The sequence below is a fragment of the Natator depressus genome, chromosome 6 (assembly GCF_965152275.1).
Source record: "Natator depressus isolate rNatDep1 chromosome 6, rNatDep2.hap1, whole genome shotgun sequence".
Classification (NCBI taxonomy): domain Eukaryota; kingdom Metazoa; phylum Chordata; order Testudines; family Cheloniidae; genus Natator; species Natator depressus.
In genome coordinates, this window is record NC_134239.1 from 29763244 (window position 1) to 29790435 (window position 27192).

The following is a 27192-nucleotide window of genomic DNA, read 5'->3' on the forward strand; positions in this document are numbered from 1 at the left end:
TAAAAATGAATATTTCCAGGGATTTTCTCCTTTACCTGAGAATACATTATAAAAGCAGTGATCTTGGAAATATAACATTTGTTTTTATGACATGCTTATTACACACTATTTATTATTAATTATAATTTATCATTATAGTATTTGTATTACATTATGAAAACGGCAACATGCTTCCAAGATCTCACTTTCGTAGCATGTATCACTTTGAATAAGCCTGTTATGAGACAAGGATCCTATGTTTCATCAAGGAATGTCAGATGTGAAACAGCATGAAGGTATTTAAGAAGCCAACTCAAAGAGTTCCTCCTATACAAGCATTCAGGTCTTGAGCAGTCCAGGCAAACAACGCATGTTACAATAAAGCTTAAACTTGTTCTTCATAATAATTTAAAAAACAATACCAGCCGCCTATTTAATTTAAAAACAGCAAAATATCCACCTCCCTTTCCATTTCTTATAAGGAGTCTTGAAGTTTAAATCTCCTCACTGTGATAGATATGCTCGCTTTGATCTGCTTAGCCCTTGGAAGTCCAGGGGCTCTGGGCTGCTGGCCCTGTGCTGCCCGGGGTCCCTAGGGAGAGCTCTGGCCACCATTAGGGAATTTTTTCCCGAGAACCCCTGTAACATTTCACAAGCCCCCAGGGGTTTACAAACCCCAGTTTGGGAACCACTGCAAAAGGAGAAGGGTACCCATAAATTTCTCAGTGTATGTAAATAATATTTGGGTATAGTAGGTTGGGCCTGAATTTCATAGATCAGGATCCTATAAAATACCTTGTAAGAGGGATCTTCTAGGCTCTTCTAAGTTCTAGGCTCTTCTAACTCCTGAAGCTTTGGTTTCTTGGAGTGCTTTTTCCAGTTCTCTTATACTCTAGAGACTATCTTCTATCACACTATCAGCTCAGTTTGTGCAATATAGTATAACTACTCAACATTCCTAACCATTGGGGAAGTCAGCACCATCACATAATCGGGCATGCCAGGAGTGAAGCTGGTCCTTCACTTCCTATTACCGGGCCCTCAAAGAAGGGGGTGAGTATGTTAGGTCAAGGTACTTATAATAGAAATGGTACCACCAGGAGTTTTTGGGAATTCTTTTACTGTTTTGCCGTTATAAGTTTCATTGCATTTCTGATTTTTATGTTAATTCCAATAAAGGTTTTATCAATTTGGTATTGTCCTCAGTGTACGTGTTCTTGCCAAGCACCCTGAGAGTCCTCTCCTGATATAGAACTCTCTGAGTTCTTGAACTCTGTAGTCTGAATTGGATAAGAACCTATAAATCTTCTGGTCGAATGCGATCAGTGGCGAGCCATAGCAACTAACCCATCAAATTCAGGTCAATATCTGTCATACACAAAGGAATATGGGTTTACCTCAATTTACATATTAGCAGTAAACAAAGCCATCAAGCTAAACCAGCAGGTGTTATCTAGAGTCTGAACTCAAGAGACAGAGAATTAACATGGCTCCTGCACCCCAGAGAGACACAGGAGACTGAATCCCCAGGAGGCTTTCCTGACTTGTAAGGCAAAGACAATTCCTATGGTAATATAAGGGACAGAGAGAGACTCCATCTTTATCCTTCACTGTAAGGAAACAAAGGAACCAAGCAATTTGATCTCTGTGATGGGTCCTGGCCAGATCAGCCAGTGAAGAACTGGAAGGGAGGCTGTGGGTGAGAGAAATCATTTTGAACAAAGACCGGATCTTGCTAGATTATGTTTTAGACTTTTAGATGTGTGTTTTGCACTTTTATGTGCTTGTGTCTCTACCTTTATCTCTTTTACTTGGTATCACTTAAGCCATGCTCCTTTGTGAATAAACTCATTTGACTTAATTATAAATCAATGATGCTGCATAAATTCAGTAAAGCGTGTCCTTCTAGTAAGCTGACAAGTTGGAATGTTACACTAATACATTTTCTGTGAGGTTCTAGTGAGAAGGACTGGTCCCTGCAGTAGGATGATTTGGGGGCAAATTCAGGGCTAGAAGGGTACTAAGGTCAGTCTTCAAGAAGTAACCAAGTTGGACAAAGCCAGGTTGAGGCTCGTGGGTTGTTGGTAGGCTGTTGGGGTAAGAGTTCTGGACCAAAGCTGTAAAGCCACAAGATACCCAGGATTATAAGACAGATGTTGACTGAACCCCTTACTGGCCTGGGTGAACCTCAGACCATTCTAACTAATTCATGGTCCAAAATTTTAGCAGCAACAAAGTTCGTAAAGTGACAGGTGAAACATCAACATAATGTACAGTTAAGCAAGAGGTGGAATGGAAGCCGAATGCATGTCACAGAAACTTGGAGATCCTCAGGCCCCATCTGCTTTCATTTGTTTCCATAGATGTGTACATTTTGTCTTTTTCCTGCTGGTATTTTTTGTTCAACATTAATGCAAATATTTTTTTTGTTATATATATATTGCTATAATGTTAATCATACAAATGAAACAATAATGTGATATTAAATAAAGTGAAGATTTTTGAAAAAGTAGCAAAAAAATCTTTACAAGACTTGCAAGTTGCAGATCTTTCCCCTATTTAATTTTTTATCTGGATTTGGGGAGACTTTAAAAAAAAATTCACCTTAACTAGATGAACCTTACAAGCTCCAATGAAGTCAAATGTGAGTCCATCAAATGTCCTGTAATGCCGATCCCCATATGCAGTACACATTGATGGGCAGGGATGGAAGATGCATTGAAATGACCCATGCTGGCAGATACTGAAAAAGTATGATCAATAGTGTAATATCAAATGTAGAAACTGACAAATAATCACAGTTATTTTACTGATCATTTTTCAAAGATTAGAAATATTAATAATAAAGCAAAACCAGTAAAAATATAGTTCTAAAAAGTGTTAGGAGTGTGGATAGATTGCAGACTGAAATGTTATGTAGTAATGATATCAATAAAACCCACCCTGAAAAAAAAATTACATGTTGAATTGATACAGTTTGAATTTACATCCACTGAACTGTACGTTGAATCTGTAGGTTCCATAATGTATCAGACACTGGCATTTCTTATACTGAACCAGTAAAAAGAAAATGGCCTCACTATCAATTTAATATGTTACATAGTAGTTCACATCAACAAAAATCAAATACATGTAACAAGGAATAGCTTGTATACAATATAGTTGTTTGAACAGAGCTTGAATCTTGGAATCAGCTAGTGACACATTTGTAGTCAGTCCAGTTCCAGCAGTCCTTACTCCATCCTTAATTTAAGGGAGTTTTGCATGATAGAAAAAATTGAGATTTGCCTAAGCGATTTAGGCCCACATCCTCAAAGATGCCTAACTAAAGATAGGCACCTAAGTATATTTAATTATGTGAGCCTTAGAACCTAAATTCCATTTTCAAAGCTGACTTAAGCATTTAGAAGGCTTTCAATGAGACTTAGGAGCTAGAATCCCCAAGTCTCTTTTGAAAATGGAACTTGGGCACTTTGGGAAATTTTTCCCAAAAAAAGACCTTCAGGACTCAGCCCCTTGATATAATTGTAGCATAGCAACAACAGTTAAACTAAATATAGTATATTATATATTTTCTTTTTCTTAATATGTATCTATGCCACATGTAATATATTTAGTTTGAAAATGAATAACTCTGATATACCTGTTGATTAAATGAATGGAAGTCTCATTTCATGAATAAACTATGGGTTGGATTCATCCTGTGAAATATCTGATACAATAGATAGTACTGTATATGGTGACTAATCATATTGAATTATACTGATTCATATATTATGAACTGAAGGAGTAGAAGTGAATGGTTTTAACAGGAGAAGCAATTGTCAGGAAGGTAGAAGTGGGTGCAAATGAAAGCAGGCTCCAATTCTTGTTAGTTGCAATACAGTCTCCCTTTCTGACCCCTTGGCATGTAACTTATACCAACATATACCCATTTAGGCTGTCTTACCAACGTGCAACTTACCCTGCCATTTACCTCACCTCTCAATTTGGCCCTGTGTGTTTGCGTTTTATACCTTGGGATACTGATAGTCAAGATTATGATTCTTCTAACTCCTGCCTATAATGCGACTCCCATTTTCCAAATAATATGCTGTTATTCAGTCACTTGGGAGTCTCTTGTGATAATGTTCCAGTTCTAAAAAACAGTTCTATTTTTAACATTTATTTGAAACAAATGTAAAAATAAAATTACTGGAGATGAAATGCTAGAAACTGGTTTGAAAAATATAATCAAGAACAGTAAAGCAAAACAGAAAAATAACTAATCATCAGATAAGGGAGGTTCTAGCATGAGATTAAACAGCCAGATAGCTTTCTGCTTACCAGGTATGACAGGAAGAAATGACTTTGTCACCTGGGAAGTACTCCTTTCCTTTCCATGAACATGGGCATTCATCTGGCTCAAAGCATGCATCACCATGTTTAACAAGGCTGTCAGAAAACATCAAGTATGCATTAAATGCAAATATATTTTTCAGATCTATACATTTATAAATCTTTTCACTGCTCTTTTAAATAATTTGTAATGAACTCCACAACATTTTTCTTTAAAAAGCAGCAGCAGCAGCAGAAGCATTTTTTAATGCTTTTGGGAACTCAAAAATACATTTTTTGTTCCTAATACAAGTTTTTACCTTTGTAACTTGTGTTTGACTAAAGCATATCTTCCAGAAAAGCATCCAGTCTTGTTTTGAAGACACCAGGAGATGGGGAATCCACCACTTCCTTTGGCAGTTTGTTCCCATGGTTAAAACCCTCACTGTTAAAAAATTGTCCCTTATTTCTAACTTGAATTTGATCCCCTGGTTCTTATTTCCTTTTTTGCTAGATTAAAGAGCTCTTTGATACCCAGTATTTTCTCCTCACACGTGCTTAACCTTCTGCACTGTGAGTGGCCCCATTGCCTTCAAAGGGACTACTCACAAGAGTAAAGTTAATCTCATGCATGCATATTTACAGAATCAGGTCTTACGTTTCTTACTCATGATTATAAAGGTAGTAACTAATGGAATAGATAAAAAATTGGAACTTCAAGAAGCGTACGGGAAAATGTCTGGGGATTCTACCAACAAAGGAAGAAAGGGAGAATTCTTGTTCACCAACACAAAATATAGCAACAAATACAAAATTTAAAATAAAACCCTGAAACTAACATACCAGGGATAAATAAATGGAAACAGGAAAGATGGACTTAATACATGGAATTATTTAAATTTACACAAATACTGGGAAAATACACAGTAAATGATAAAAGAACTATTAGAACAGAGTAACAATTCTCCAATTAATCAAACATAAGTTATGTGTAAATTTTTTTCTTGTACAATTTGATGTACCATTTGGTGATGGGAATTCAAAAAGGTCCCAAAGACACATTAATGGATTTCAGAAGTTTCAGTTGCCACCAGTGAAAAAGATTTATAGAATGAGAAATGAGAATTTTTTTAAAAACGTGAATCCTTAGTTATATACAATAGTAGGAAGTAGACCCTTCGTTGTAATCCTTATGACTCCAGATTGCACTGAGTTCTACTAGTGCAAACCACTATTCCTGTGCAGAAATTGTGGCGAAAAACATGCTAATTGGATAGAAAAGGGGAGAGGGATCCCTTGAAGGCCCCATAAGATCTAAAATTATCTTAATTTTTTTTTTAAGGAGAGTTTCGACATTTACTGGCTTTGGGCAAGAAATAATCGTTTAAGTATTGCTGCCAGGCTGATGTTGGTTTCTTTGAAAAGTAAGTACTTTTTAAGAATAAAAGTTCTTCTCTGCTACATGCATGCAGAGAATTTCCCTGAGAAAATCCATTAGACTAGTCCAATTTACTCAGAAAAGTCATATCTGTTGCTCACCATTGTAATATATGTGTGCTAGATTATCTGAGTCAGGGGAGCAGCTCATCATTGACAGTCATATCCTGGACAAACTGGTTGGTGCCACCATTTTATTCTCTGCAGGAACGCAGAGGAAAAAATAAATTATTGCATTAAATGCATTCATCACAGCACTTGTTCTTTGTGTACACTGGATGAATTAGTGTTTTGTAAACCAAGTTCTGTGACTATAACCTAGACCCCAATTCAGTATGATTTAAAACAAAAAACAACAAGAACTTCTCCACTCTGGGGCTCTTTTGCTGGGAACACAGTAACAACATCAGGAAAACAAGAAATCACTAAACTGAAAGACTGTAATTTTCTTTAGAGCATTTGAAATGTCCTTTGTAAGTTATACCCATTTCAAGTTTTCTGTCACTTATTGGACAGTTTAACTACAAGACCAAAATTCCCACTGGTTTAAGCTACAAACTGAATAGGCCACATTCAGAGACAAAGAGAATCACATTGACAAGCTAAGACCAAATGCAAGTTCCATCTCTGTAATATTACACTGGATAAAATAAGTGATAACAGCTCTCTCTCTTGTAAAGCCAAAGAACTAGGTTGATTTCAACGATCTAAGAATTCATAACAATATGCCATCTAGAGATGCCCAGAACTCTCCCTTTTCTTCTGAAGTATCAGGCATTATTTCTAACACCTATTTATGTGCAACCTAAAGATCAGTGCTAAGGGTATAGCTTCCTTCATCAAACTCAACTTGTACTGAATCAAATTCACTGCCACCCTATTAGGCTCCTGCGTTCATTTAAATAATGTCCATGGGGGTGGAGGGGAGAATTATTAGAAGCAAAAATGGCATTTTTGAGTGAACAAAAGCCTAAGGGATAAATGCTTCTCACTTTTGCCAAGCTCAAGTACCTGAGCTTGCGAAGTAAAGAATCATCTCCACAGGCTGCACCAGCAAAAGAGTCACTCCATGGTCACTACTGTAGTGTTGGCCTTCTGTAGGCTCAGTGCATGGTGCACTCGCTTCCCTCCTTTATGCAAAGTCATATGGCCAGTGAAATACCCTGGCCCCATCCACAAACCTGCCTCTGGGGTTTCTCTCACCCACTCTGCAAACTCCTCAGATTTTGCCTGCAATGATCCACTCATGATGCAAGGGTATCAGGAAGGAGGGAAACTGCAAATACCAGCTATTGTGAGTGTACGCCAATGCCATGAACAACATCCCTACTAGATGACAGGGGAAAGAGAGGTACAACAAAACTGATGTACCCTGTGCTTATTATTAGCATTACTGTAGCACCTAGTGGCCCCATTGTAGAGGATTCACTTGCTGGCCTAGTGGAGTTAATTTGTTCCCGGAGAATGTTCCTGCTTGCGGAATTATGCTGTTGTAACATTAATTAATTGTCAGGGCACTTTAGAACTCTTGAATAGTCAACTTTTTATAATTGGTTGACAGGGTTGCCAAGTGTCAGGCATCTTCTGCAACCCTCCCATTTTGTATCTGTAATGGGGAGACTCACCTCTTGAGTGCCTCCTAGCCGCTGGGTGTGGTACCACAGTCCTTTTTTCGACCCTGGCGCCCCCTGTGGGCTACTATCCAACTTTGGTGGGTTTTGAGAGCCCTCCATAGTCCATGGCATGTCATAATTACTATGCAATTATCAGATAGTTGAAGCTCTTTACCATCTCCAGTGTGATTAATAGAACGGAGATTTCATCACAAACAAACTTTTCTAATGTGGCCTCCTGACCTCCTGGAGAGGAGCCTCCTGGGATAACATCCTTCAAAGTTAAGGATATATCTATTGAGGTTCAGACCCCTTTCAGGGTTACCAAAAACCAGGGATTGCACCGTTTTGCCCACAGCTTTTAGTATCTGACTTGGCAACATCCACTTCTTGTTCTTTTTGTGCCCACACTATTTTATGAATGGCATTCAGTAGGTTAGGAAGATAAAAATTATCCTTTTTCCTTTGGTAGAGCTCTTCTTTTTAGCAGAGGGCGGGTTGTGGCTTTTCCTTGCAGCTTTGTTGTGATCCCATATCACTGGACCTAGGGCAGGGAAGCTCTGAATTTCATCAGCTTGTGGTCCCTGCTGGCTCAATCCATCTTTATGCTGCAGTGATTGCACTCTGCAGGGTTCTAAGCCTTTTTTCAGGATGGCTATTTCAGCCTTCCCAGGTCTTTAACTTTAGCCACGCTGGACTTCAGCCCCAGCTGGACCTTAAGCAAGTTCTGAAGCTTAGTCAGGTCCTTCTGCAGCAACAAACATTGCTGTTCCACTGTGTCTTTTTCAGTTCTGAGATGGGCCAGGTCCTGTTCCTGCAGTATAGCTTGGGCTAGGATCTGCTCCCTCGAGGAGTGCTTTATTTGTGTTTTTGCAAGGCCTTAACCTTTTGGACCTCTACCATGTGCATTTGTGCCATTTCCTCTTCGACCCTATCCACTGCCACAACCTTATCTTCTACCTTTTTCTATTCCAGTAGGAGCTGGGTTTGTTGGGTGGCGATAAAAGTTACTACAAGTACTGCAGCCTCTACAGTAGACACAAACACCGTAATGGTGGCTGTCAATACTAAATCCTTCACTGGATGGTGAATCCACATCCTTACACCATCTTCCTGGGTGCTTGAATCCTTACTCCATTCTTCTGCAGGGATTCAAGCTTCCTGGTCAGTGGTCACTATGCTTTATACTTCAGTGTCCATGCTTTTGCACTTTTCACACCTCTCTGCCCTCTCCTGGACCATCAACCTCGGTCCTCTCAGTTCCTCCATTTGCTCCAGGAGGTGGTTGTTGGCTCAGACAGATTGATCCCACTATCCTATGAGCATCTTCTTGCTCTGCTAGCATGCTTCAAATTTACACCCCAGCTTGCTGTGCACTAACTTTTCATCCAGACAAGCCCTCAGAAAGTTAGTGACTGTTCAGGAGTGTTTCTTGTGTGGAAATTGTGTTGATTAAATACACTGAGCTAAATTTCATCTTTACACACCAGCCACAGTATTGCCTTTGTGTGAGTTGCATGTATGTAAACTGAGGGCAGAATTCAGCCCAGAGTTTAGTCAGAGTCAGTATTTCAGTGAGTGTAGGGTCTGTGTGAGAGAAAAAACAGAAAGAACTCTGTCATTCATGTCTGACAGAGAGGATAATATTAGATTTTCCTGAACTGTGGTTGTCTGAATTTCCTATTCACATACAATTAATCAAAAAAATGAATCATGCTTTTCTTTGTATGAATGTGTGTATATGTATATGTGCAAGATGAAATATTCTGAGTTTGTGTAGTTTTTAGCTGTAGCATAGCAGAATAACAAGTTATCTGCTAAATGACCAACCTTATTTTATGGTTGAAGTAGTTTTCAACAAAGAGGACAATTCAACCACAGTTAGTAGATCAGTAGATTCACCCATCTTTGCCAGGTAATAAATGGCAGCTGTTTTTTGGATTCAGATCAAATAGCTGCCTGCTTTGTACTTTGCACAATGTTAGCATGAGAACCATCTGAACTGTAATATGGATTAAAAAAAAAACATCCAGCCATGTGTTGGCTTGCCGGGCTTATGGTTCTTCAACTACACTCACAGAGGGGAAAAAATAAAATAATTGTAACTATAATAACTGTAATATAATAGATATGTTTCCTGCTGTTAGTAATTACCTTCAACAAAATGAAATGTGTCACTTCTGAAGTAAAATGAACGTTAAAAGATTGTAGAGGTGATATTGTTATGCTAGGGGCTGGGAGCAACCTCACTGAAGCTGGTGGGCATCACAGCTATCTTCCATTCAGGTTAAATGAGGGAACATTTAGAGAGAGCTTCATTTAGAGACAGCTGAAAAAATAGGCCATCCAAAATATATGCTACATGTAAGGCCGCTCAAAAATCAAACTGTGTGGGTAGAAGTGTTTCACTGCATGCTGAATGTAAATCTTGAGGTAGAGGGTTGATTTGATTGCAGCTGTGTGTCTCTGTGTGAGAGAGAGAAAAGGGGCAGATGCACCACAGAAGCACACAGAGAAGGCAGGAGAAAGCCAAGGACTGCCAGAGAACAGCTTGTAGCATGATCCTGAGAAAAAGCTGAGAGTTTTCCCCTAAATTTGGCTGGAATGGCACTTGGAACTGTGAGCAGAGAAACTGCCTCCTGCTGTGTCCAGGAAACAGGACAGTTTCTTTGTAAATGAAACAGGACTGAACCAACGAAATAACTGACTGTGTCATCAATTTCTCCTCCTCATGGAAATAACTTGCTAGATCCTGAATTTTGGCTAAATGCTAGGGTCAAAAGAGGTAACAATATAATACATCGTAACAATAATATAAAGCACTGTAGTGGTGGACATTAAAAAGTCAACATTTACAATCAGTTGTCAATCAGTAACACAGATATAATATGTTCCTATGCTCACAATGGGAAAGAAATGTGGCTTCTCAAATTTCTGTGTGATAAATGTTGGCAAATGTTGACTTAAATGGTGATCACTGTAATAAGCTTTTAAAAAGTGTAACATGCAAACAATGTATTTCGAAGACTCAAAATGTCATTAGAACAGGATACAATGTAATGGTAAGTCTATCTCTGATATATTGCAAGCATTTTCTGGAATTCATTAGCACCACTAGTGGGAAAGAGGTGCTTAGAAAATAAACAGACCTGGCATTTTGGGGAGATCCAGAAGCACTGCAGTGTGTTAGAGCAGCAAATAAACACAGCAAATTGTATGAGAAACAAAAGTATTTACTTTTGCTTCTTTATATATAGCACTAGAGGCACATTCAGTCTTGAGGCAACAAAACCAAGTCTCCTTACGTCCCCTTCCTAGTCTCAATAGCGTACTATCCCTTCAGTCATCCTACAACAATACTTTTGAAAAACTGAAGTCAACACCAGCAAACAGCACTTCACCAGTATGAATATCAGATCTGGAAGCACCCAACCGGAGGTGTTACTTCAACAGATGTTGATTCAGCATAGGATTCCGTTTTTATAGGGACGGTCCCGATTTCTGGGACTTTTTCTTATGTAGGCACCTATTACCCCCCCCAACCTCTGTCCAAATTTTTCACACTTGCTCTCCGGTCACCCTAATTCAGCATATGTAATAGCATAATGCCTTCATGGGCAGGTAGTGGGGTACAGAGCCAAACACGCCTCCAACACTTAGTCAGACAGGTATCCACTTTTCCTGAGGAATTCAAGTATTTATGAGTGGCCACCCCACATCTCCGTTTAACCTAAAAGAACAATGAGGGGGGAAAGATTAATAAGGGTGAATCATCTGGGAGTTTTGGAATACCCGTTAACAAAGAGGTAGAGTGCATATTGTTTTTAGTTTGTTCACATTAAGAATGTAAAATTAAATGCTCTTTCCTTAAATCCTGTGTAAATAAAAAACATGAACAAGACATTTGGAAAAGAAGATATTTTGACATGTACCAATAGGACAGGACATACAACTGAGCTTTGAGGATTTATATCTTGTGCCTGGCGCAGTGGATATGATCACCATGACACGACTCAAAAGTATATTTATCATAAAAGGTGGCTTTATAAAATATTGGAGAGAAAATTACATTCCTCCTACATTGTTAAATTTATCTGGCCATAGACAGGTATTTTTAAAATTACATTAAATGCATTGTTTACTTTGTGCAAATTAAAAAGTGATGATTTTTCTTTTTTAAAAACCTTCCTGGAATTCATTTAAGCTTCTTACATGTTATTTGATCTGGTATGCCACCTGTTTATTACAAAAATACAATAAGAAGCAATTTCTCATTTTTGGTGGTGGGAGGAAAGCAGGCACAATATTTCTGGATGGATTACAGCATCTCATTAAACTTGGAATGCTGCAATTTTCAGTTTACTTAATATCATCTTTTCCATGGTTCTAATTTATAAGAGCAAGCCTAAGCCTAAGGAAAAAATGCCCCAATTGGTCAACTTTGCCCAATGTTAGCCATATATACAAGAAAGAGTGTTCTCAGGGACCGTTTTAAAATATATCTCCTTCCAAAGGTGCAAAGCAGGTCTAGCTATAGTAGAAAGCATTTCATGAACTGCATTCTAGTCTAGACTGGAAAAAGAAAAACAACCCCCTCACTACTGTTTAATAGATGAAAAAGTATGATCTGGAAACACTAATGTCAAAGCATAGTACCATGAAACTACATATCTTATTGATTTTATGACTTGGTGCACCGCAAGTCAGAAATAATTATTTGGGGATTTATACTACCCGGAAAAATATATTCCAAGTCTGCTTCCTGTACTGTGCAAATGCCAAGCATTGTCACCTGCATTAAGGCTGGTTTTAACCAACATTTGACTAAATCATTTTGTGGATTATTCCTTGAGGACATGCTTGAATGGCCATTGGGCACACTGGTCATGGTTTTTATCTCTTTTACACTGGTGTGAAGCTGATGGGCATAACAGCTACTTTCCATTTAGGTTAAATGGAGGAACATAAAATATCCCTTCATTTAGAGAGAGCTGAAAAAATTGGCCACCCAAAACACAGGCTACATGTAAGGCTATCTTATAAATATAAATCTGGAGCAAATCTGTGTAAGTCAAGTACAGGTAAAAGGTGTGACAGCCAGTCCTATGGCCTGTCAGGACACGGTTGCTGCAGCCAATGTGGTCAGGGCCTTTAAAGGGGGAAATGTCATCACAGGCAGACTGAGATTTTTAACTGTATATAATGACACAATTTATCCAGAATATTCAGGTGTTATATCAAGTAATAGTATGTCCAGGACACAAAAATGAGACAGATTCTAGAATCAGATGTTTCACCTTCCTTTACTGATATAGAATCCCAGCCTCCTTTCCAGGACCCTTTTGTAGTGTCTCACTCAGAGAGGTCACTCCTACTAATTCTTCCAGCTAAATTTTAGTAACATAGTAGACCTCTAGATGGTCAGCAAATAGCGCGGAACTAAGAAAGAGCCAATTCCATATCATTCGATTGGTATCACTGAAGTCCTATGGGAAAGGGATGAGTGGCAGGACTACAGGGTGGTAGTTGTGAAGAAGCAATACTGCAATGATGCGCACCTTTGTATGAACATAGATCACAATTTTCCTCCAACTTCCAAGACCAAGGGCTGAGGTTTTTCACTTGCATTGCTTAGTTGTGAGATGGTAGATGATGATCCCATCAGGACCCATTGATAACACAATCACCAGTAGCAGCAGTTGTGTGACAGTTCATTTTTTGAAAAAAGATTGATCCCAAGATTAGTGACATGGAGAAATAAGGGATGGAATATCATTACAATGGAAAAAATCACAGCTAACTTTATACAAGGATCAAGCAGATTTCATGATGTGTGGTTATCATTTTTGGAGCTTGTACAAAATAAATACACAGATAACGATGAGGTTGATCATACACAAATGGATGTTGTAAAGGTGACAAATATTCAGCAGAAGCTGAGCAGGGCAAATGATTCCCACATGAAGGGACATATATAGCAGCTAATTATGACTTAAATGATGTAGAGATGGAAAAATATCGGAAGGGAAACACTTCTGGAAGATCTAATAAATAGGTACAACCAAGCAAAGAAGATGGAGTGATATTATGGACAATGCGTTCTAAAAACTATTGACTACACCTTCTCAATTGTGTTTGTGCTATTGTCATCAGAAGGCCTGAGGTCCTCTTGATTCTTTTCAGGTTAAATACAATGAAATTAGTATGCAAGGTATATGGAAATTGTTTTATGGCTCTGGATAAGATTCACATGGAAATGTGAATTTGCTAGATTAATGTTATTAAGAATAAACACCTGTATAATGTAAATTATTAGATTTTCCCAGCTCATCTGTGTTAATAATGATACAAGTTAAAATAACTTTTTAAAAAAATAGATGACCCTGTTATTCCTGCTCCTTGTTAATCTTTCCAATATGAAGTACTAGAAAATGGATAGTCAAAAAGGAACATACAGTGGGAATATCCTGATAGTCAATTCTCTGTCCTGGAAGACTTGAGCACATGCTTATTTAAAATACTGAACTACCTACAAAGCGTTCCACAAAGCTCACCTGTAAGGAAGAGTGAGAGCTCTCTTTATAAAGGAATACGTACCTATTTGTGTTCTTTTCATAGCATCAGCAGGTATCAGAAAACACAGCCAAGAGAATATCTTGGCTGTTCCCAGCTTTCATCTTGTTCAGTTTATAATAGTGGAGGTATGTTTGTCCTCTATTTAAATCTTTAAGTGCTGACAGCATCTGACATATTTAGTCAAGAATAAAACATTGAGAAGAAATATTTAATTGGCACAGGTATCTGGAAAAGCCGAGTCAAATGATTTGGGGTATGCAGCTTATCCATAAATCATCTACCCAATACTGCTTGGAACATGCATAAAATCCTGCTGGCTATACTGCACAGGTATATGGCAAAGTCATTCAGGTTTAGTGGAGAGGTTAGAAATTTCATGAGGTAGAGAAATTATGATCATGCCTCCTAATGAGTTTGGATCTACAGACCCAAGTAAAATAACAGTGCCTCCTCTGACATGTTTACATGTTCAAACCAAAACAAACCAAAACAAAAAAAATCCCACACACTAAACTTCCCTTTGCTTCATCCCAAGGCCCCTCTATTAAGATATGGAAAAGGAGCTTCTTAGAAAAAAGTGGAGATTCTCTTCACCTGAAGCTGTTTTCATTATCTTCCCCTTGTTGTACCAGTTAAATCTGCATGTTATACACCAAGGTGCATAAGACTGATCATGACCCCATAATTCAGTGATGTTCATCCTTTTTGACCTAAGGGCCAAACACGTTATTTCAAAAAGATCAAGGAGCTACAAATCAATATTTTGATGCATATTTTCTCTCATGTTCCACTCTCTTGTGTTGCTTGAGCAGCACAAAAAGCAGAAAACATCTACAAGTCTATTGACAGGGATTCCCCCCATGCTAAGGGAATCCTCAACAGCTGCAAAGGCAGAGTAGCCAGTTCCTCCATTGCCCCACAGCTCACACTGCAGTGGGACATAGTGGGGGTATGATGAGACATGTGAAGGATCAGGACAGGGGGCTGGAGCTCGCTGCATTGTTATTGCCATCTGGTGTATGGGTCCCACAACATTGTTTTCAGCTGGCACAACTTAGAGGAGTCCCCTCATTACTCTAATCTATGCTGTGTCAGGGAAGCAGGCAGCCATCATATTGTTGATTCTTGGCTTCTCCTCTATTCTCCCTTCTCCCAGGCTGCCTTGGATAGCTGTGTGAGGGAGGGAAATCATCCTCTGTTAGATGCTTCCTTAGGCTTAGGCAGAGCCCTGGTGAGTCTCTATCTTGGCCCAATAGAGCACCAACAGCCAAGCAGGCAATGGACAAGCCAGAGCTATTCATGAATTAAAGGGGAGGAGCATTTATGTAAAAATATGTACAACATGTTCAGAGAGAAACAGAATATATGCACATGTACATAGAGCAAGGGGAAGCTTCCTTTCTGTTCCACAGATCTCTTATCAGTGATCTGGACTTCCCTTACATATTCTGTACATGGAGTTCCTATTTGCATGAGTGGAAATTCTGCCTGAGAAATTACTAAAGAATATACACAGTGTAGACTGGAAAGGAGACTTGTGCTCTTCTGAAGTCAGAATGCAGATATCCATACAGGTACTTTCTATTCAGTATCTTTAAGAAGGAATTGAGAATACTGAAGGAACACGCATCTCTCACTGAGAGAGGAGCAAAACTTACCGTAAAAGTAAAAATATAGTTTACCTTTAGTTAAGTCTGCTGTGTGCCATATGGGAAAATTAATAGGAAGATTAAACTATTGCTGTGTACAAAAAGCTGCTTTAGGGGAAAATGAAGGAATAAACTAGGTCAAGTTTCTATGCAAACTTTGGAATACAAAGGCTGTCTGTCTGAGAAAGGGGAAATAATTGCATGCAAAGCATGATGATGGCCTCTTTGTTGCATTAATATCATTAGCCAATTCCTGGGCATGCACACACACAAAAGTTGCCCTCTCATATTTTTTAAACTACTTAAAATAGGCACTGAAACTTCAGTTAATCCTCAGGTTTCATTCTGACAAAATCCGCTTATAAATAATTATTCATGCTTTAAGACCCATATCTCCTGCTCCCACTGAAGCTAAAGCCTTGATGCCAGAGGGAAAAAAGGGGAAGTTCTTTCAATAAACCAGATGATAACTTATCTAGTAGGCAACAGGAAGAATAGGTTTGAAGTCATAATAAATGAGAGCTTCCCTTTTCCAGTGATGATTATGGATCTGGCCCATCCAATGCCTGTTCAAGTCAACGGAAAGCTTGCAGTAGATCAGGGTCAAAACTGTATTATGTTAAACGGGGACACTTAGGAGCTGAGGAGTACAGAAACACACTATTGCTTTCTGCCTCTATGTTCTGATTAAAGATCATATAATACTGTTGGGTTATGCTGACTTATATCTATTCTTTAGCAGACAATTGGAGTTTTAGTTTGAAGAATCACAACTAATTGTGTTATGAACAGGACATTATTTTCCCTCTTGTGACGGAGCGTGGATGTACAGAAATATTCAAATAATCAGAGAGAGAGAGGAGAAAATCTTGATGTTAAAAATTCTGAGAAGATATTCGATCGTGAAAACTATGGATGAAATATAAAAGGAGCGGGACCTTAGTTTGCCAGTGAAGCACAAGGTATGGCAACATTACATAGACTATATTCCTGGAACAATTTTCCTCCCCAAGTCATACTTTTAAAAACGGGGAGAGAAGTATTATTTCATATTGTCCTAACAGTACAAAATTTCATATTGTCCTAAGAGTAACTGATGTAAACTGACTGAGATACTGAAAATACAGGTACTTTATACTATCAGATATCATAAACGACTCTCTTATTTTATATGCATCTTAGATTTCATGTTTTACTATTCGATCAAGAACTCTAACAGAATACTCTGAGCACAACAAAGAAAGAATCCTAGAACAAGTGATGTGAAGTTCTTGCCTGTCTGCTAGGATCTAAAATTATTTTTAAATATATTTCCAACTCTTCATCTACTGCATGAAGAGAGTCTGTGTGTTAGATGTAGCCAACTTTAATGTTTTGGCCAATTGTATTAGTGAAAAAACTGGAAGCAGCTTCAATCTACAATATACTTGCTTTAAATAATACCAGAACTTTTTTATACTAGGAAAGTTGCACCACTTTACTAAGTCAACTAAAGAATATCAATCTAGTTAAACTGATACAAACTCCTAATACAGACACATTTAAATTAATTTAACCCTTGTTTCAATCATGTCAGTTTTTAACAGTAAATTACCAAATTAATCTAAACCAATTTAAGTGAAACCTCACAAAGATGATATCATGGTTTGAGTAGAAGTAAATGTATGTCTTGGATCATAATAGACGAGCCTTAAGAACAATCCCCTTCCTTTCTAAAGTGACTTCAATTATGAACATCATATGTATGTAATATATGATCATTTTAGAAGAATATGTAAAAGAAGCCTCAGACATGATTGGCATGCAAATTGTCAGCATGCAAACAGCCCTATATAATTTGCACATAATAAAGACATATCTCCAATAATTCAGTTTGTGTGTGGCAATGATTGTTACTGGGATTACTGTTCATAATCACAAACCATGATACTTGAGATCACACTACTATTTCATCTTTAAATTTCATATATTTTATTAATTTTGTAAAGCAATACCCACACAAACACACGTAGCAAACACAAATCACAACAAATAAATGCCAGTGGGTAGATGAATAATGGCTTTATGAAAGAAACCAGACAGATGCAAGAAATTTTAACTAACTAACTAACTAACTAAATCAATCTGGTGTCATGTAAAATTCTATATACGTACTGTGAGAACCATAACACAACTCTGCATTCACATAAAAGAAGAGATGAGTGATACTGAATCAATTAACAGATTACCTCCTTAATGGAAGGTATTTAATATATCTCCCTTATTTTTTCAACCTTGTGACATCTCCTTTCTTTTTGCATAGTAACTTTTTCATATTTAATAATGATGATACAAACTACATTCAGACAAAGTATGCAGGAGCTTTGGGAGAAATCCTACCAATTATTTAGCATTAACTTGGTTTGTCAATACAGTAAAGGCTGACATAATTACCGTTGTCAGACTGGTAATATGTATGGATTCACTTAGTTCCTGGACTGACATAATATTAATAGGTCATAAGACATTAATTTAGTTGTAAATTAAAAAGACAATTTATACTGATTCCTCCTTGGTGTCAGAGCTCTTCCTTAATTTTTTTGTTCAATAATCCCCTTGTTTGAAGACTTTGAATTTTGTTTTTTTTTCTTTTGTACATCTTTTTCATTTTTTCTTTTTGTACATCTTTTAAAAGATATATAATTCTTATCTATTTGCCTCCTTCAAGTTTTAACTGCACAGTGAGACTCAAGGTCTGTGTCACACATTTAACATTCATCTGCTCCCTCTACAAGGTCAGAAGAGGATGATTGATTTTCCACTAGTAATTACTCTAATTTATCCCCATGACATCTTGTCTCCTAACCTCTGCTCATTGCACTAAAGGAAACTCAATGTTCAGTGTATGGTTCAGTGTTCCAAAATGTCCCTACCAGTATGGAGAAAAATTACTCTGACCCCAAATGTAGTGATCAGTTTATATATTGTACTTCTACTACTTCAGGGAAAGAATATTCCAAAAATTTATATTTCTCAGAAAAAAAAATAGTTCTAAATTTTGTGTATTTATCTTTAATTTTCAGGTGTGTGCATTTGTTCTCCTTATATTATTTAGGTAAACTAGATCTTCTCTGTATTCTATCAAATTAAGCTCATCTGGCTGTCATTGTATCTAAGACTGCATGTCTTTATACGGTCAGTAGGTCTTGTCTTAAATATATTGATAACTCATGTCTATAAATCTTTATTTTTTCATTTTTGATTTTTGACCAATATTTTTCTGCATCAACTTTAACTGCTTGAATTTTTGGACTTTAGGAAACAACTGTTATGGAAAAGCTAATCAGGATTTCTAATTCAGCACTCTTATTTAAAATGTGGGAGTATTAGAAAAAGGAATTATAACATAAAATCATTTTGGGGGCTGGATTCAGACGAACATTCAATTTTATAGTTCAGAACAAATGTTCTGGCTCAGTTTATATAAAGCGTAATGCAAATTTAAGAATGTTACATCAGTACTTCTCCCCAAAAATAAGAATATTAGACACACTACTTTGTCTAATTCACAGAACAATATTCACTCTCCAGCTATCATGGTCAACTCCGCTGGGCACCAGTAGAGATACTGGGCCAAATTTTCAAAAGTGGCCTATAATTTGGGGTACCCAACTTTACATGCTACAGCTTAGTATTCAGAACTGGTGATCATCCACTGCTCCAAATGACTTCATCTGGAAATATTTCTACATCTAGGGGAATACACCTGGGGCAGAACACAACTGCATCAACCAATCACTTTTAAAGCAAGTATAAAGATTCTTCCTGAACTCCACAGAAAACAATATTCCAACTGTAGCTCATGACAACCACAATCTATTATATCAATCTAGTTTTCGTGTCTGATTCACTGAGGAAAGACAGCAGAATTAATGTCCTATCAGCTTTTATTTATGTTTACACTATGCACCACTAAATCAAAGATGTTTCTCTGGCACAAAGAATGAAGGTAAAATCTCTCCTTAGCTTTTCTCCACCAAAAAGAAAAAGGCCTCAACTTGCTTAATTGTTGATGAGTCAAAGTCATTCTCATTCATCAGAATATAGAGTTTTGGGGGCAGAGGTTGAAAGTAAGCCGGTACGCCCTGGTACGGCATACCGGCAAGAGCCCATGCGCTGTACCGGGGCGGATCGGCTTCCCCAGGCGGCAATTTAAAGGGCCTGGGGCTCCCAGCAGCGGCTGGAGCCCTGGGCCCTTTAAATTACCACCAGAGCCCTGCTGCCAGAGCCTTGGGAAAGCGGCGGTAGGGCTCGGGTGGCGATTTAAAGGGCCCGGGGCTCCTGCCGCAGCTACCGACCCAGGCCCTTTAAGTAGCCGCCGCAGTGGCAGCAGGGCTCCGGGGACGATTTAAAGAGTCTGGGGCTCCAGTAGCCGCTACCACCCCAGTTCCTTTAAATCGTCCCCGGAGCCTGCCAGATCCCTGGGGTAGCGGCGGCAGGGCTCGTGCGGAGATTTAAAGGGTCCGGGGCTCCGGCTGCCGTTACCACCCCGGGCCCTTTAAGTAGCCGCCGGAGCCCCGCCACTGTTACCCCAGGGCTCCGGCAGGCTCCGGGGATGATTTAAAGGACCCGGAGCAGTTGGCAACTGGAGCCCCAGACCCTTTAAATCACCGTCCGAGCCCTGTTGCTGGAGCCCCGGGGGTCACGGTGGCAATTTAAAAGGTCTGGGGCTCCGCTGCAGTAGCTCGGGTGGTGATTTAAAGGGCCTGAGGCTCCCACTGCCGCTACCCTCCAGAGCCCTTTACATCGCCACCCGAGCCCCGTTGCTCGGAGCCCCGGGGGCTCCCAGCTGCCACTATATTTTCCACTGTATGCATCCGATGAAGTGAGCTGTAGCTCACGAAAGCTTATGCTCAAATAAATTTGTTAGTCTTTAAGGTGCCACAAGTCCTCCTTTTCTTTTTACGGATACAGACGAATACGGCTGCTACTCTGAAACCTGGAAAAAAATACTTTGTGATTATGCATTTTCATTTTCGCCCCAACTAAGCCCCCCCAAAACCTACTGTGGGGAAGGCAAAAAACAAACAAACAAACCACTTCACCGTGGCCAAATTCTTTCCCAGCTCCCCAGAAAAGGAGCAACCAGCACAGTGTCCACAGCAGATCCTGCCAAAACCCAGTATTCCACCATTTCCATGGGTGGGAGGGTGGCTGCTGCTCCTCTTGGTCCAAATAAAAAGAGAGAGCTTTTCCTGCACCAGCATGGGCCTGTGTAGTCGTGGTCTCCCTCCGCCGCCCCCACCCCCGCCCCGCCCCGCCCCCTGCCCCCTCTCCCCCCATCTTCCAGTCAGCTGGGGGAATGGATCAGCATCTCCAGACCTGATCTGCAGCAGAAAGTCACTCCCTAGCTTTCTAGCCCTTAAAGAGGAGCACACCTTTCCTAACAAGCCAGACAATGGTCCCCACTGCTTAATGTGTGGTGAGGTCATTTCAAGTATAGACAAGCCCTAATTCCCATTGAAAGATGATGGAATTTGGGCACCTAACTGCTAATCATGCCTCTGAAAATCTCCTCCTTTGTCTTTTATAACAGCTTTCCCTCGCACACCAATACACCATATTTGATGCCAAAACAGTTCAACACATTTGTTGGTGCAGTATCAGAATAAGCCCTGGCTGTATTTGCGAACCCCTCTGGCCTCATCCTTATTATGAGGTATTAGAGATTTGACACCACCCGTCTATCTTAGGCCTCCAGAGGATCATGCCTTTTGTCTGGTGAGTCCTTAAGAACAGAACTTGCTCCCCCTTGACAACACAAGTTCTCTAAGTAGTAACTGCTGTGTTTTTCACCACTGTAAAAGCAACCCAAAGCAATAAGCTATTCAACTGTCACTACTGAAAGTACAGCCATCTTTGCGGGTGCAATGAAAGACACGGGTACTTTGGACTTACCCTTGTGGACAAACACATCCTGAAAGACAAGGAAGATGTCCTGAGAAGGTGAGATTTAGCAGCTGATTCTCACAGGTTCTCTCTCTGCTAAACTCCATGTTAGCTTGTGGATTACTACAGTTAACATAAATCTGGCCCGCTGGGCAGTTGTGTACTGGAAAACAAAATATTGCGGATGTTCATCATTCCTGAAATTTCAGATTTGGTAGAAAGCTTTGAAAATTAATAAATGCTGATTTAAACCAGAGATTAATTTGACCAATCATGGGGGTGGGTTCGTCTATAACTCCTGGTCAGACAGTTAACCCCAAACAGCCACTATGAATCTGATCCAGTTGGAAAAGAAGAAAAAAGATAAATGTATTCTAATGAACCTACTTGCTCATTACTGTGCACTGTTCCCTCCAAGTTTAACAACCAGCCCAGGGAAGGTTCCATAATCCCCCAAACACAGGAAAGGGCAGTACTACCTGGCTCAGGAGGGAGCCAGAGGCTGCATGTGAGCAGAAGCTGGGAGCTGGCTGTGGAGGGAATAGTGGATAGCAGGTAGCCTGAGAGCTGGACCTGAAGGACCTGACAGCTGGGCTGAGGTTCTCCTGTTGCTGGCAGGGGTCCAGTGGCAGTCAGAGCAAGAACACAGGGCTGTTGACTGCAGGCAAGTGATTGGTGCAGCCAGGTTACACAGCAGCCTTTTGCTTTGTATACCCCTAGACCGGCCTGTTCCTAGGCACTGGGTTGGGAACCGTTGGTTTTATCTCTTTTTTGTTTTAACCACTAAGGAAATCACACCTTGGGTATTTGCCTTGTTTATTCTGGCAGCCGTAGCAAAGGAATTCTCCATTATTTGAACTGTGCAAGTGTTTTGGGGAACTGAAGGATAGAGCCTGGAGAGCCTAGTGCTTGGAGCATCTACAGGGCTTGCTCTCAAACTCGGAGTGTGGTAGCAGACACCTAGGAGATTGCTGTACCCCAACACTACTTGCAGTGACACCCTGCAATGCAATCAGTAACCGTATTCATCAGAGAGTCAAGGACCCACAGTTTCAAAAAACCTGAAACATCCTGCACTTCACAGCAAGTTAAGTTTTTTTATTCTGAAATGAACGGGAACATTTTCACAAAGTCCAGCCCTTAGCCCCTCAGGATCTGCTAGTCAGAGTAAAGATACTATAACACAAGAAGCAATTGTTATTTATGTTTTCCTTTTACATATGCACCACACACAACATTATCATTCCTATGACATTTATACCACTCTGGGGAAAAAGTAAAAACTGATAGTACAGAAACAGCACTTAGCTAGAACTGTGAGGGGAACAAAATCTCAGTTTGTAAAAACATTGGAAATGTCCAGTTTTTCCAGCATTTTGTCAGACAAATCTGGCCTACGTTTGCTCCATGTGAAGATCTGCTGTTTACATTACATAATAAACTTAGGTTGCATTATCAATCTGAAAATATTTTGCTATGCTAAAATATTGATAAAAAGCATTTTCTCACAGATAGCCAGTAGTTTCAACAGAGTATCTATTGTTTTACTCTAACCCTACTTTTAGTTATACTATAGGTTAAATTTCTAATTTAAAGCTCCAGTCCTGCCAAGTGATGATTGTATGGATCTTTATGCCCTCACAGAGTCCCACAATAATCAATGAGACATCATGGAAGAAGCAGGGTCTGTCTTCTTCATGCCTTAATGCATCTTCTTCACTTACCAATGTTGTTCTCACAACTCATCATTCCATCTTGGCAATGGCTGCAACAAAAAATATATGAAGCTGTAATTAAAACCAGAAAGGTCTGAAATGTTACCCTTCATCTATATTGAAAAAAAATGTGTAAAATGTTACTCAAAATAAAATTATATAAATATGTATGCACGAAGATAACCAATAAGGGAGTTTGTGGTGTCTTGATCAGAAGGTTCTTAATGTATATCCAAGTTTCAGCCTATCTTGCTGCTTATATATGTAATAAAAGAATAGAACAGTCCTTGTAATAAACAAACATTACATAATACAAATGCTAAGTTTAAAGAATAGAGCCCAGGGAGAACTAACTCAAAAATATGATGACATTACTAGGTCGAGTCCTGTTCCCACTGTTATCAGGGGGAGTTTTATCACTGACTGCCATGGTAGCAAAAGCAGACCCTGTATGTGAAACAGTGTTACATGTATCTTACATTAAACATTCAAATATGTAACTACAGTAAAAAAACAAAACAAAAAACCATACACACAGCTATAGCAAGCTATTCATTAGACTTCAACTCTGCATAAGAGAAAGCCCCTTCTAAATAAACAAAGTAAACTATTAGTCTTTAGAAAAAAATCTTTTGGTTAACTATTGTAAATATTCAGTGGATTGATTTTTCTCTTTAGAAGCCCAAAAAGATGCTGAAGAGTGGACTGGCGAGTCAAATGGAAACCCAAATGACTCCAAAGATAGCTCAAAACAGTGTCAATTCAGTAAGATAAAATGCTGTGTTGTACAAAATAAAATCACTGGACTTCACTTCCCCAGTCCTGCCACCATAAGCTACTAAAGCAAAATTCAGTCACGGCTGAAACACAATGAAAAAGGAAAATAAGTCACAGAAAAAATTAATAACCACAACTATTAATTGTTCCAGTCTCTCAGGCTGTGTATGTTCCTCTTTTTCCAAATGCAAGCAAAGCTCAGTTACAGCATCATAATGTTGCTGATATTTCTCAACTGCTCCTAACCTAGATCATTAAAGAAATGTCCAGCACACACAAGATCACCGGATCTTGTACTTATACCTCATTTTTATTATGACTCTGATGAAGAAAGGTTTCAGTTAGAGTGTACTGGGAGAGGGAGGGGGGCTTACATGACAAGCTTTCAGCATCAGAAGGACTTGAGAAAAACACAACTCAATATATCCTTACTACTAAAAAAAGAAAAAAAAAATCTAAGTCAGTATCTCCCACTGAGTGTGCACACACCACCGGGAGAGATCATCTGACTAACTGGGGTGGTGCGGAACAGTCACAGTGAAAGCTTCTCCCACGCTATTGCGCTAATATGGTGGGGCTAAACAGGGGGAGGCGCGATTAGTTTCATGCCTCTGCCAACAAAACAAGTGCAAAGAAAACCAATGAACTGCTTAAACCCAAAACATAATTGCAGCAAACATTATGTAAAGCAGCACTGAACACTGGCACTTTCTGTACCTGTCTAATTCCAGCCAAAATAGTCTACTATTTTATAGAACAGTAGCAAATTGCATCCGATGAAGTGAGCTGTAGCTCACAAAAGCTTATGCTCAAATAAATTTGTTCGTCTCTAAGGTGCCACAAGTCCTCCTTTTCTAGTAGCAAATTAGATAGTGACTCAGTCACTGGGAAGAAAAGAATAGTGTTGGCTCTAATTCATATTCTGTTCTATACTGAAGGAGAATTTCAGCCAGTGAACTTTAGTACTATTCACTTATTCTTCTGTGACAGTTGTGGTCTCCCCAGTTCACCTCTGCTAGACAGCCAGTAAATAAAATATAAAAAATGCTTCTGTCTGTGCTACTGCTGATTTAATATTGTATTTGGAGCAACATATATTTTACACAACTATCCAAATGCACTAAAGGTGCGGGTTCTGTCTTATGGAGCTTGCAATCTAATTCAGAGAGAAAAATATGGAAAAGCAATACAGGACAAAAATGGTGAGGGAGATTGCTGTTGTGGGCGTGGGACAGCATCACAGTGGGGAAGTGGGGTTTTTTGAGGAGGTGGTTGAAAAAAAGATAGCTAGAGCACTTGGAAGAAAGTTAACAATAAGAGGCTGTTTCAAGCATGAAAGGAACTCAAATCTAAAAGTGGGAGGAGACTAAGGGAACAATAGGGCAAAGAGGATTGGATGAGCCTGAAAGACCCGAACCATTTTTAACAAGTACATAGCAGTAGGCAAATACATTCTGTTACATGCTGCAGTTTTGTTAGTGATCTCCCATATATACAGATATTATTACCCTAAAATGTCTCTTAAATCTGACTAGTTCCTCTAGACCCACTGTCCATATAGTAACTCATATGTAAGACAGTCTCTGTATCAATTGACCTGCATAAATCCATGTTAAAGTGTAGCCAGAGAAAAATCATGACTAACCAGAAGGTAGGCAAGATAATCTTACAACTGTCTAAGAGGTCTACTCACAATGTAGACCAGTGCAAAGTATTTTAAAATCCGCTATTCATAGTCCAAAATGCTACATTTCACAATATTCTTTTAGTTAAAACACAAGGGGCCACATAACTGATGTAACTCCACTGAAGTCAAGGAAGAGATGAATTTGGCCTTAGAATTTAAAACATTTCAGTCAGTGGATCTCAACCATCTGATACTTCCAGTATATGCACAGAGAGGCAAATCCTGAGTAGGAAATATTAATGTCCAAAATGCTTTCACAAAAGCAGGGCTCTGCACCCCTCCACTAAATTCTGTGCACTCCTTTCTTTTGCATGCACAATAGAACTGCCCTAGCTCTGTTGCCAGGGTACACTCCCCATGGGCAAGAAGTCAGAGACAGTATTGGCCCCAAAGTGAAGACAGGCTTAATCAAAGAACAGTTTATATATTTATCTGGATCGGTGTACTTGTTGGTGCAAGGGTGCATGAGAAGGACGGGCATGTATTCACACTATACCACTGGGTTTCTGCCAATACTGATGCCTAGTCAGGTAAATGGGAAATCAGACTTTAAAGATTAACTGATGTGTTTTATTAACCAGCCAGACTTTTCCAGAGTCAAAGCAATCTGTTCTGCCAGCAAATAAAGGCAGTGAAAGTAAAACAAGGATGTTCGATACAGGGGAAGGGGGTTGAAATTTGACTCATCCCCTAATTTAACTTTGCCAGGCAAAATTAATGGGTGAAAAGGACGTGTCTGGTAGCATGCAGATTAGTTTAACAAGTGCCTGGATTGGAGTTCTGCATCCACAGCATTCCCCTGATCCCAGGGGGGTTCAACAAGGGCCTAGTCCTGCCAGGTTGGAAGAGGAAGGCCAGGGAAGGGATTGGGCACGCCAGGGAAGTCCTCAAGGTTCTCTGCACCAGTAACTTGCATGCCTATCCACTCAGTGTTGTGGAGCCCACTTACAGGAGGCTCTGAGGGTAAGCACAGCAGAGAGGATTTCTAGAAGCATGCATTTCACAGGAACAGTGCTGTCCAAAGAGAGGCAGAAAGTCATGGACATTTTAAAGCTAGTTTACAGAATTCTCAATAAAAGATAAAACAGGATAGTGCGAATGACTTGACAGAACACAGGGGAAAAAAACCCAAACAAGGGGCATGCCCTACCATTTGCCCAAAGAGGTGATAATATTTTCTCCGGGTGGATATTCAATTCCTTGAAAATAACAAGGGCACTCATTCCTACAGAGGAGAAAAACAAATAATTTTAATCATATGGGAACATGTACATCATGCATTAGAAGACAGACATAAGGAAGAAAAAAACCTTCACATTTACCATTAATTACTGCCATTCAAAAAGTTGATGATCTTATTCTGCATGGTGTATTGGTCTGGATCCTTAGCATGGTATTGTTACCATGAGGGCATTGAGATGTGTCTCCATGAAGGTAAGGTCAGCAGCTTTCTGACACTATCTATTGTGCAAAGGACTAGTTCGTATAATAGACAGCAATAGGAAAGAAATCTG

The 27192-nt window shown here is 39.3% G+C and overlaps 1 protein-coding gene across 1 annotated transcript in view; it reads right to left on the minus strand.

Annotated features, from left to right (window-relative positions):
• Positions 1-27192, minus strand: part of OTOG (otogelin) — a 165346-nt gene that overhangs the window by 81084 nt on the left and 57070 nt on the right. Inside the window, exons 21-25 of the mRNA XM_074954907.1 lie at positions 26829-26903; positions 23224-23264; positions 21509-21662; positions 4306-4413; positions 2584-2722 (exon numbers count right to left, since the gene is read on the minus strand). Of these exons, the coding sequence (XP_074811008.1) occupies positions 2584-2722; positions 4306-4413; positions 21509-21662; positions 23224-23264; positions 26829-26903 (517 nt within the window). The remainder of the gene's footprint in view (positions 1-2583; positions 2723-4305; positions 4414-21508; positions 21663-23223; positions 23265-26828; positions 26904-27192) is intronic.